Source organism: Pagrus major, chromosome 15, assembly GCF_040436345.1.
Source record: "Pagrus major chromosome 15, Pma_NU_1.0".
NCBI lineage: Eukaryota > Metazoa > Chordata > Actinopteri > Spariformes > Sparidae > Pagrus > Pagrus major.
The window spans coordinates 2,290,752-2,303,352 of record NC_133229.1 but is presented as its reverse complement, the minus strand read 5'-3'; the positions used below and the strand labels follow the sequence as shown (position 1 = coordinate 2,303,352).

Sequence of the window (12,601 nt, the reverse complement as noted above, 5' to 3'; positions counted from 1 at the left end):
ACAGAAGACTGCTAAAAATACATTGGTTTGGGAAATCCTACATTAGAGCAGAGGCGATGAGACAATTCTGGTTGATCTGACTGACCAATCAGTGGGCTGCAGTGTTTTAACTAAGAATGCTCCGATTGATCAGGCACCAATCGTTATCGACCAAATGTGTTGTAAAAAGTTTGATCGGTGGTCTCTATAGAGCCCAATTAGAATAGCCGATCAGATAAACACACAAGACAGTTTGTCTATCCGCCGCTAAAATGCCACACACAGCGCAGGATTCTGCTGCTTGCCTGCTACCAACAGCTTACCAGCTATCCTTTTGCCAATATGGATACAGATTTCCGCGCCCTCTTGTTTTAAGCAGTGTAATGTATTCGCAAGGCCCGTGCAGGGGATAGATGGACCGGTACCGGGGAACAACTCTCATAACGTTAGGTCTCATGCTGAGAGGCCAGCCAATGATTATAACTAGTACTGTCACAGTGCTGTGGAGAGCGATAACTATGGTAACAGCAGGAGAAGACGCATTTCATTGGAGTCAGAAGTAGTCCTTTCAATTCATTATTTGGCATTGTCTGTTTATATTTTCTGTTGTCCTGAGTGGGGGGACAGTGTAACGTTGTTTGTTTTGAGCCCTGCAGCATGAGAGCTAACAGCAACCAGAGCTAACAGCTGACTGAGCTAACAACTTACAGCTGACAGCAGAGCTAAACACAACAGAACTGTTCAGAGGAACATAAAGTGTTAAACTGTGAACTGTTTGATGTAGTTTAATATGACAACACAACAAGGTAACACTAAATAAATGTACTGAAGTACTTTAGCTGAGTACAGTTTGTAGGTGAATGTACTTTGGAGTTACAGACACTTTCCATCTGTGTACATTTTATCAATCTGAATTAACAAGGTACAAGCGGTGACCAGGTGGTGGAGTCGTGGCTTCAGGGCACAAAGACCTCAATACAAAGACTGAGACAACTGAGACTGCCTTTTTATCACACACACTTGACAGAGTCACAAACCTAGACAGAGTGACTCAGTTTTAGAGGTCACCACAGAAAAATTATTGTCAGCACTTGCTGTAGCTTAAAATAGGATGTTTCAAAAAGTGACAGGTGGAATTTCTAGGTAGGAAGCTAACATTTTTAGATTGTGCAATTGTCCAGAAGTACCATAGGAAGCTTCCACCTTTAGGCCAACTTAGATTGAGGGACACAGTGGTTCCCAAGACAGAGGACATCCTTACAGCATTAAGTAACAAGTGGAAGAAGAACATGGATCTCAGTATCTCAGCACCGTGGCATCGTATGTCTTCTTATGTCTTCGTGAAAAAGTTGTCTAAAAATCATTTCTGCCTTTTAGAAATAAACTCAACACAGATAGACTCCTGACCTGGATGGATGGATGGATAAACAGGACTCACCAGTGTAGATACACTCAGTTTTGTGATTCAGTGATTACTAATTTGTTTCTCTTCATCTTTCCTTTACATCTTTCTTCTATCATTTTTCCTCTTCTTGTTCTCTTCTTGTCTGACCTCTGTGGTTCTTCTGTCCCGTGTCTGTCTCTGTCCTCCTGCTGCAGGTTATATTCCTGCCTGGCTAATGGAAGTCCAGATGAATTCCAACGTGGAGAGCAGCTATACAGGATCCGAGCTGTCAAAGACCCCCTGCAGATTGGTGGGTTGAGTTGTCGCACTTACCATACCGAGACTCAAAGAGACAATTATCATTCCTATTGTAAACTATAACAGTATGCAGTATAGTTTGCGCAGAATGGTATAAAAATCGGCTAGACTTAAGCTTATAATGATGGCATGTACAGCTTGAGTAAACCATGTGATTCTAAGGAACTCCATTCACTTACATTGTAGCTATAAATCACCAAATTATTACATTAAAAATTCCTATCATAGCTTCACCTTTTAATGAGTGAGTCAGATAAAATATGTATCGTGCTTAGTAATTGTTGTTGTCTCTTGTCCTTCTGTGACTGTCTCCTCTCACCAGGCTTCCATCTCAGTGCTACAGTGGTGTCCAGTCAGGCCGGTCAGTCTAAAGGAGCTTACAACGTGGCGGTCATGTTTGATCGCTGCCGCATCACTTCCTGCAGCTGCACCTGTGGCGCTGGAGCCAAATGGTGTGCTCATGTGGTGGCCCTCTGCCTCTTCAGGATCCATAATGTGAGTTTGTGTGTACCCTAGGGAATTCTATCAAACTGTATCACATTTTCATCAAATCAGTTGGTCTCATTTTATCAACAGAAAACCAAACAAAAAGTATCCATATCCTACAGGATGTATCGGGCACGACATCCTTATCAGATGGGGGATGGGGAAGTGGGTCAAACCCAAAATGATTAGTCAAGTCCCAATAATCAGTCTCAACACAAAATTAATTGTTAATTGTTGTTAATTGTAATTAAGTTATTTTTTAGGATGAAAAGCAGCATGACATGCAGCAAAGGGCCACAGGTCAGACTCAAAGCCTGGGCCACTGCAGCGAGGGCTTGACTACAGCATTTTTAATGTGTATGCTAAAGATGCTAAAATCATAACAATATCCCATTCATGTATTAATTGTTAGATTTTAACCACAAATCTCTGAAATCTTTTAATTCAATTCTTAATGAAAAACATTAATATTTTTAATAATGTACCAGGTAAGAGGGTTCCTTGTACTATTTACATTGGTAATATTTTCTCTCTTTCATTTAAGAAGCAAATTTGGCACTGTAACTGAATAATCCCTAACTGAATCAACATTGACTTGAATAGGAAATTAAATCAATCGCGACATCAGTGGTGATACCCAGCTGGAGTCAAATACACCCTTACCTTCCTGGAAAGGATGTACGATTGGTTGACAGGAAGTTACAGTTTGTACCAACGTGATGTAGAGGGGATGCTCAACTAGCAAAATGACTCTTTAGTCTACCTGTCATCAGCTGTGTTGTCCTGTGTGCTTTTTAGTACACCATTTGTATCAGGCATTTTAAAATATTTTTTCAACATGTAAAAAAAATGATGTTTCTGGAAATGCGTGTCTTCTGTAATCTAAGGTGTATTCTAAAGTTTGGATTTTGTGAGTGCTACATAGCTTGTTAACTGAGGTTGTTGGGTGTCGGTTTGTCTCTATATATGTGTCTGTGTGTGTCTTCAGGCATCAGCAGTGTGTCTGAGGGCTCCAGTCTCTGAATCTCTGTCAAGGCTGCAGAGGGACCAGCTCCAAAAGTTTGCTCAGTACCTAATCAGTGAGCTGCCTCAGCAGGTAATATCCACTTCCCAAACCAGTTGTTCTCTATAGAACAAAGTATTGAACAAAATGTATCTCTGCTGTAATTTATATATGAAAAAGAAAGTTTGGTATTCATTCAGTTTTGTGTCCCCAGATCCTACCAACAGCTCAGCGGCTGCTGGATGAGCTGCTGTCCTCTCAGTCTACTGCCATCAACACTGTGTGTGGAGCTCCAGGTACAGTACAAGAAATGAAAACATAGATTGTTTATAACATACAGTACAGCAAGAGAACAATGTGGAAAAGCCCTAATGTGCACTGTCTGATATTCAGACCAGGGGAGAACTTTTAATTGTTTCATTCAACCTTTTGTCTGCATATAATAAAGTGAACCAGTTTCAGCCTACATTATCGCAGATTTCTGCAACCAGATGGCAGTAATGTTACCTATAGCATTGGGTGAGGATATAGGAGATATATCCTGTATGGGGTCTCCCTGTAGTGAAGAGTAGGAGTATTCATGGACAGAGGAGTGTTTTTTTCACAGAAGAAAGGTTTAAAGGGAATTGTGCTTTCAAACCACAGATGCTCTACATTTTTTTTTTTTCAACTCAGCACTGTAAAATAGGAAAAGGAAAGTCCTTAAAATGTCATTTAAAACAGTACAGTTTCTGGTCTTTGTAATGCATGACAAATTTTCTCTGGGGGGCTTTCTAAGGGAGAGATCAAATTATCTGTATAATGTGTATGTGTGTGTATATGTGTGTAGACCCCACAGCAGGCCCTTCAGCATCTGACCAGAGCACCTGGTATTTGGATGAGTCGACCCTCAGCGACAACATCAAAAAGACTCTGCACAAGTTCTGTGGGCCTTCACCTGTAGTCTTCAGGTACACACTACTTATCTCACTTAATGATCCTGAGAGGGGCTGTATGTAAGATAGGCCCGAATATAAAAAACAATCAAGAAATTAACTAACATTATCAACAGAGTGTGAAGTAACAACAGTGTTGACGTTGTATTGTGTTGCAGACATGCTGCTAAGTTAGCATGCTAACCAGCTAGCCCTGACCTGTCCTGTCCCTTGATACTACTTTGTAGTGCAATAGGCCGATAGCCCCATAGTTTTTTAGCAGGGAGTTGTATGAGTGTCAGGTTCACTGCTCATTTAGTAAATGTTGAGAAAGGAGATATTTTGATCAGTATTTTTCTTACTAAACAGAAAAAAAACAACCCTTCCAAATTCAAATTTCTCTTTCTTAGTGAACTAAGATGAGCTTAATTGTCTCATAAACTCACTGTAAAACTCTTCATTCAAACATGAACAAAGTAAAACTCACTGAAACAGTCTTGGGTTTTCTTTCCACAATCACCTCTGATAGAGAAATGGTAGAAATAATCCTTAATCTACCAAGTAAGATGTCAAAATATTCTGGCTCTACACGCCGTTTAAGCCCGCTGCTGATGTCCAACTCTTTCTCTGAGTCCTTCACGCCTCCACTGACCCTTTAGTCATAGTACTCCACTTCTCCAACCCTGTTCACACATGCACTTCACTATATAAATATGGTACCAATTTTACATTTCAGCTTTTTTTATTTGAAAAAATCCAGAATTAACGCAACATGGAAATGAAACATTTCCTCATCACTTATCACAGTCTGAATTGAATCTAGTCATATTGAGGGAACACTACTGCAACTAGTATTGTCTGTGTGTGTGTGTGTTATCCACAGTGATGTAAACTCCATGTACCTGTCGTCCACTGAGCCGCCAGCTGCTGCTGAATGGGCGTGTCTGCTGCGACCTCTGAGGGGCCGAGAGCCAGAAGGTATTTGGAACCTCCTGTCCATTGTCAGGGAGATGTTCAAGAGACGAGACAGCAACGCAGCCCCACTGCTTGAGATCCTGACCGAGCAGTGCCTCACCTACGAACAGGTACGTCCTCAACATTGACACAGGCTCCAGGTGCTGAAAGTAAACCAGTGCAAAAATTAAAAACTACACTCGTGCATGTTAGTGATAATGTTGGAGTTGACAATAGCCGGGGAAGTCAAAAATGTAAAGGAAATGCTTTGCTTTTTTTCTTTGAGCTAGCTCTCAGAAATCTCAAGGCTGTGGGGAGATATTGCAAATGCTCATAAAACCAAACTAGAGAGTCTTTATGATATTTTGTATCTGCCAATACCACATACTTTCCTCATTTACCCCTCCATCAGTGTACTCACTGGCTCAATCCCATTTCACATTTTTAACCTTACCCCAAGTTTTCAGGTGCCCCCTTACCCCTCAGAACAGAGTTACAAGGGGTAGTAGTTTAAATCTCCACCTATGAAATTTGGATGATCTTTCAAGACCTTCATACATCATCAGTTGTTGTTGATGGCGTTTATGTAAAGAGACGCGGTGGATATTTCCAATATGCCGTCCAGGCTTGCCTTGGTAGTCTGTGTTCCCTGTGTTACACAGTGTTCAGGCTTACACCAATTACACCATACAGCAGGAGTCGCATTCACTTATCACATAACAAGAGTGAGGTGAGTTTACTAACAAGACGATGATGGAGGATTTGTTGTCGAAGAGACAAGCAAAAGTGCCTATTTTGCAAAATGTCAGATTTAAACTCAATGCTAATAGAGAACCCGATAACGTTAATGAGGGAAAAGGTATTGGTTACCTCAGTGAGAAATTGGAGATGTGCAGCCTGTCACCTGCAGCTCTTCATCTAACTGCTCCTTTTTGTTCAATTACGCCCTGACATATTTCAGATTGATCCTCTGTCAAAAAATGTAACTGAAACTCAAAATAACTGTTGTTTTGCACTCTAGATGCATTTTTGATGATCGATAGTGGTGTTCATTCACTGAACACATTGCATTTCCTGTGTGCCTACTTCAAAATAAGTCAACTCGTGTTTAATGCTTTTAATGTGAAGATGCTGCAGTAGGAAATGCCAGGTAACACTGGTGTTGTCACAAGCTTATTAGCTGGTAGGAAAATTTGGACACTGCAGCAACCCCAATGCCATTTCCAGCTGTTGTGATTTCTCTTGTGTTGCTGGTATTATCACAATGTTATTTGCAACATTAAAATACATCAAAATTTGGGACTGTCATGCACAAATCAGAAATAAGTGTAACTTTTAGCTAGCTACCAAGGCATCAGCAGTAGTAGTGATTGTTTAATGCTTGTTATAAAGAAAAAGATGAAACAAAACAGAGGGGTAGGGCTTAGTGTGTTGGGATTAGGCCATTATTCACTCACAAGCCCACTAATTTAAATGCCTTCTTTGATTCCACCAATTATATTTCTGGATGGAAGTATTGATTGAAGGGTCTATTGACAGGGGTAAATCAGTTTGGTCCAGACCACCTGTCACTTACTCAGTTAACATTATATTATGATGGGCTGAGGATGCATGTCGTTTTTATAACATTACGGAGAACTTAATGACTGTTATTCATGTTGGTGCGCTGTGCTGGCAATTTTCCAGACCTCTGACCTTTTAATATATATGAAATGCTAAAGATAGACATGAAATCTGTATGTTGACCTTGAATTAAAAAGAAAGCTGAAGTACATGTTGCTCACTGAGTTGTGTGTTCAGATCATCAGCTGGTGGTACAGTGTTCGGACCTCCGCATCGCACAGCAGTGCCAGTGGCCACACCGGGCGCAGCAATGGCCAATCAGAGGTGGCGGCTCACGCCTGTGCCAGTATGTGTGATGAGATGGTGGTGCTTTGGCGGCTGGCAGTGCTTGACCCCACTATGAGCCCCTGCAGGTGAGACCATTGGCACCAGGCAACACACTGCTTATAGTCTTGTTAAATTGTCACTGAATTTGGTCATGAAATACGATACATCCCACGGAGAAGTTGTGTAATATCAGCACACTTTTCACTTAAGGATTGCGTCAGGCAACATATTTAAGTTGGGGGCAAGTAGTAAATAGGGACCATAATTAACAGCAAACTGTGTATGCTCTCTTGTAGGCGTCTGGAGCTGGCAGGCCAGCTGAAGCAGTGGCACCTCAAAGTGATAGAGATAGTGAAGCGGGGACAGCATCGTAAGTCTCTGGATAAACTGTTCCAGGGCTTCAAGCCCGCTGTGGAGTCCTGCTATTTCAACTGGGAGGTGGCCTACCCACTTGATGGCATTACCTACTGCAGTGCTGATAAGAAAAGTGCCACATTCTGCTGGTCCAGGGCAGTGCAGCTCCAAAGAGGAGCCAAAGCTGCTGCAGGAGGGGCTGGAGAAACTTCTGAAACAGGTGGAGTAGTGCGAGGGGAAAGTGGAGCTGGAGATTTTAAAGGAAGAGGAAGTGGGCACTCATCCCAACAGGAGGTGGCAGTGCGACCCAAGGAAACTATACTGACCAAGAGGAAAGGTCTGTCAGTGAGTGGTGGGGGAGGGATGCTGGTCCGTCTGGGAGGGAGCGTCTCTCTGTCCTTGGAAGATGGAGGAGGGAAGTGCATGTACAAAGGACCGGGCTCCTCCTCTGGAGGTAAGCTGAAACTGACACAGGGAGGTGGGAAGGGGGCAGCTGTAGGAGGTCCTGGAGGAAGTGGAGGGTTAGGAGGTGGTAAGCATGCCAGTGCCAAGAGAAGAACCAGCAGCGAGGACAGCTCTCTGGAGCCGGACCTGGCTGAACTCAGCCTGGACGACGGCTGCAGTCTGGCTCTGGGGGCTGAGGCCAGCAACACTTTTGAGTTTCTCCCCCCACCCCCAGAGATGCTGCCCTCCCCGAGCCCACTGCTTAGAGACTCACGCAAGTACAGCAGCGGCAGCGGAGGGAGCAAGATGTTTGAAACAAAGCGTGTCAGCCAAGCCTCAGCTACACTTCCTGCTCCAGAGACTGCTCCACCTTGCTTCCCTCCCAAAGAGACTGTGGTGGTTGTTATGGACTTGCCCAATGCTACAGAGAAGGAAGCAGAGCTGGAGGTGGAGCCTGTCCAAAACAGAGATGAAGATGCAGATTCAGCTGGCAGTAACCAGCCTTCCACCTCCACCACAACAGCAAGATCAGGCATCACTGAAAAGGCTGCCAAACCACCACAGGGTGGCAAAGAGGCAGCATTAGCTGGATCAGCTACAGGTGCACAAGCTAACCAGGCAGCAGAAGCAGCAGGTGGAGATGCAGGAGAGGCTGTAGGTGAGGATGACTATCAGGCATACTACCTGAATGTTGCCTCAGAGGAGGGAGCAGACAGACAGCTGGCTGACAACCACCAGGAGGAGGAGCCAGACATCTTTGCAGGGATGAAACCTCTGGAGCAGGAAGGGCGCATGGAGGTGAGGAAGGATCACAAGTGTTGTGCTGGTTATATTGTTCACAGCCAGAGCTTTACAGGAATGGATGTAAAGATTCAAACACATTCTGACCTCATCCATAAAGGTCACGTCACACACATAACGCATCTTCAAACAATTTGGTCAAAATTGTATTTACCAGAAGAAGACATTTGAATTTGATTATCTTTCAGCTGTAACAGCAACATCTATATTGGTGCTCTCCAGTGGGCATAAATGTTTGGTACACACTGACAGTGTCAATACAGCAGTTTGATTGAGGCAATACCTGTGTGGATGGGCACAAAAAATAGGCCAACCATAGCTGATATTACTCTATTATTCATCTCAAATCAGAGTAGTGTACACTTACCTGTTGGTAAGCTGTGAGTTAAGACAGTCTGGTCACCTGGCATGACCACATCTGGACCGGTGGAAGAGAGACCGCTCTTTCGCTACCAAATTACATGCTGCCACATCTTCCTATCATGGACCACTGACTGACTATAAAATATGGACTCAGCTTCCGGGTCTGAAAAGTGTTGCCAATGTAGAGGTGCCTTATACAGTACCTGTGTTGTGTTAATGGCCAGCAGAGGGCAATTCCACTGGTTTAAAAAAAGTCTTACTGTACATGGACGTATGAGAAAATGACCCTGCTTCTCACTTAATTTATAACCTCAGTAAACTGTATTCCTAATGAGCTTATGGTGTCAGTCTCGAACCACACTGCCAGTAAGAACATGGCAATTTGGATTTTCATTGTTGCCTGCAGCTGCCTTAACTTTCACTTCCAAATAAGTGGTTTAAGTAATTGAGTTAAATGCTATCAGTCTGACAGCGGTCGATCTGGCTGATTGCATGCTGCTTGCTCTTAATTGTGTAAGTATCTAACTGTCTTTACAGCACATTGTGAATAAAATGTTATTTTAAGTAATAGAAAGAATTACTCAATTTCAAAAGTAAGATCTGGGTTCTAAAAAATACAGGCATTTCCATTAGTGAAAAGAATGCATGACTTTCGAATCAAGCTGATGAAGATGTCTTGACCAAAGGAGAATGATTATTTTGCTCACTATTGTTCTACTGGTGGCTTTAATTTTCAGCTGTGTTTACACCTGACTGGACCTAATGCCATTGGACAAAAAACGTCCAGACTCAGTGGCATAGATGAGAAAACCCCTGTGCTCCTCTGAATACTGTTGCTGTGTGTGTGTACAGGTGCTGTTTGCATGTGCAGAGGCTCTCCATGCTCATGGATACAGTAATGAGGCGTGCCGGCTTGCTGTGGAGCTGGCCAGAGACCTGTTAGCCAACCCTCCAGACCTGAAAGTGGAACAACCACAGACTAAGGTAAATCCAGTCCTAGCAGTGTCAAAACACATTCTCCTGTGTCCTTTGACTTCTCTTCTCTCCTTTTGGTCAATCTTCCAAACTCATCAGTCAGCATCTTGAACTATGTAGCAGGAGGAAAGCAATCAGATTCTTCTAATATCTGTGTTATATTGGCATTGTTACAATCCCAAATTGTTACTGTACCAATTTGTAGTCATGCAACAAATATAAACTAGTCATTAAAGTTAGAAAATACAGATGTTGAGTGTGGTAAAGTGTTGTTTCATGTTCTAACATCGTTATTATTACCCTGGTTGTTGGATGTAGGGTAAGAAGAGCAAGGTGTCAACGAGTCGTCAGACGCAGGTAGCCACTAACACGCTGTCAAAAGCTGCCTTCCTCCTCACTGTTCTCAGTGAACGACTGGAGCTACACAACCTAGCCTTCAGCACCGGCATGTTCTCCCTGGAACTCCAGAGACCACCGGCATCTACCAAAGCTCTGGAGGTCTCTCACTCTCACACAAATCACACACAAATCCTGAAAGTTAATACTATTGAATGGTTGTTGAGTTACGTTTATTCAATGTTAACAGTTCCTTTTCCTAAAACACTTTGGTTTAATTCATTATTTATCACATAATCATATCTAGATGAAGCAGGAGTGTAAGTGAAGGAAAGTGAAATCATCTGTATGCCAAACATTGTAAAAGGTTGTACCATCCATTAGCTTCATTAGCATTTAAAGGCAGAAACTGGCTACTTGTCCTTGTATAAACTGTATTGTATATGGTGTCTCCAAACTATGCTTATAGAATATGGAGACATGAACGTGTATCACACATACTGACAGAGTGTGTGTTTGTGTGTTGACCAGGTGAAGCTGGCCTACCAGGAGTCAGAGGTGGTAGCTCTGTTGAAGAAGATTCCGCTGGGCCTGGTGGAGATGTCGGCCATCAGAGAGAGAGGCGAGCAGCTCCGAGATGGAAACTTTTGTGATTACAGACCTGTGCTGCCTCTCATGTTGGCCAGCTTCATCTTTGATGTACTGTGTACCCCAGGTAAGCACCAATTATTGTTTGATTGTTGGACATTTGTATGATCAGTAGTTTTTATTGCTTTTCTTTCAAACGGAACAGAACAAAACAACACAACACATCAGATACAACATACTGCAGTGCAAGAGATGAGAGACAGGGCACTTGGAATAGAAACAAGGTTACACAATTATATGGCTGAGCAAAAGACAACACTGTAACTGAGAGTGGCAAAAACAAAATTCAAATGAACACAAAATAAATAACTTAATTGGTGAGCACAACACAGATCATTGGAAATTCAGAGTGTAAGAGTTTAGAGTTGAACTTGACTTGCTTGATATGAAATGTGTCTTTAAAACAAAAAACACACTTTTAATATTGTTTATATATATATATATATATATATATTATATGTATACTAGTTTTCTCTTTATAAATATAGAAACATGACATGCCCAGGCTCAATCAGGAGTTTCTGCTCTGACATTTTCAGTGGCAAAAATATTCACAGTGGGTCAAGCATTATGTCAAAAGTTACAGTGCACAGCAGCAGCTTTTAAAAAAACCGTCAGCCTACCTGCTGCAGTTGTTGTCACCTACTCCAAAAGGTTCCTGTGCCAGGCTTTCCGTGAGGTACACAGTGATAAATATGGAAGCCCATTACTGCCAGTTAAAGAAAAAGATAAGATGAAAACTAAGCTTGATGGAAAAATATTCCCATTTTACCCAAATCATCATTTTCAGAGAAAAAGCCATAATCATGAGATGAGCGAGGTAGAAATTATCAGATGAAAAAATATAATAATATGGGATTTTAAAATGTTGGAATGTTGAAATTATGTAAGTATTATGAAGTATAAGTTGAAGTCATAATTATGAGTTTTAAATGTATTAATTTAATTACTGGCCGACCTAACCCGGCCAAAATGAAAGTCACACACACTGATGTTTCGTTGGACCACCTTTAACTTTGGCTACGGCACGCATTCGCCAAGATCTTGTATTGATGATGGGAGAGTCTGGCTGCTGCCTCTTCTCCAGCACATCCCAAAGAGTCTCATTGGGGTTCAGGTCTGGACTCTGTGGTGGCCAATCCATGTGTGAAAATGATGTCTCATGCTCCCTGAACCACTCTTTCACAATTTGAGCCCGTTGAATCGTGGCACTGTCATCTTGGAGTATGCCCGTGCCATCAGGGAAGAAAAAATCCATTGATGGAAAAACCTGGTCATTCAGTATATTCAGGTAGTCAGCTGAACTCATTTTTAAAGTTGCTGAACCTAGACCTGACCAACTGAATCTACCCCAGATCATAACACTGCCCCCACAGGCTTGTACGGTAGGCACTAGGCATGATGGCTGCATCACTTCATCCGCTTCTCTTCTTACCCTGATGAACCCATCACTCTGGAACAGGGTAAATCTGGACTCATCAGACCACATGACCTTTTTCCATTGCTCCAGAGTCTTATCTTTATGCTTCCTGGCAAATTGAAGCCTTATTTCCCGATTAGCCTCACTGATAAGTGGTTTTCTTCAGGCTACACAGCTGTTTAGTCCCAGTCCCTTGAGTTCTCTTCACATTGTGTGTGTGAGATGTTCTTGCTTTCACTATTAAACATAGCCGTGAGTTCTACTGTTGATTTTTTTACCATGTGATTTCAGCAAATGTTTAAGTGATCTCTGATCACGATCATTCAAGATTT

At 42.4% G+C, this 12,601-nt stretch overlaps 1 protein-coding gene across 2 annotated transcripts in view; it reads left to right on the top strand.

Annotated features, from left to right (window-relative positions):
* Positions 1-12,601, top strand: part of zswim8 (zinc finger, SWIM-type containing 8) — a 42,951-nt gene that overhangs the window by 14,725 nt on the left and 15,625 nt on the right. For both annotated transcript variants that reach the window (XM_073481580.1, XM_073481579.1), the window contains exons 3-13: positions 1,579-1,673; positions 2,004-2,176; positions 3,156-3,263; positions 3,385-3,466; positions 4,000-4,120; positions 4,968-5,169; positions 6,839-7,014; positions 7,225-8,524; positions 9,743-9,874; positions 10,184-10,363; positions 10,733-10,916. In XM_073481580.1, coding sequence (XP_073337681.1) covers positions 1,579-1,673; positions 2,004-2,176; positions 3,156-3,263; positions 3,385-3,466; positions 4,000-4,120; positions 4,968-5,169; positions 6,839-7,014; positions 7,225-8,524; positions 9,743-9,874; positions 10,184-10,363; positions 10,733-10,916 — 2,753 coding nt within the window. The remainder of the gene's footprint in view (positions 1-1,578; positions 1,674-2,003; positions 2,177-3,155; positions 3,264-3,384; positions 3,467-3,999; positions 4,121-4,967; positions 5,170-6,838; positions 7,015-7,224; positions 8,525-9,742; positions 9,875-10,183; positions 10,364-10,732; positions 10,917-12,601) is intronic.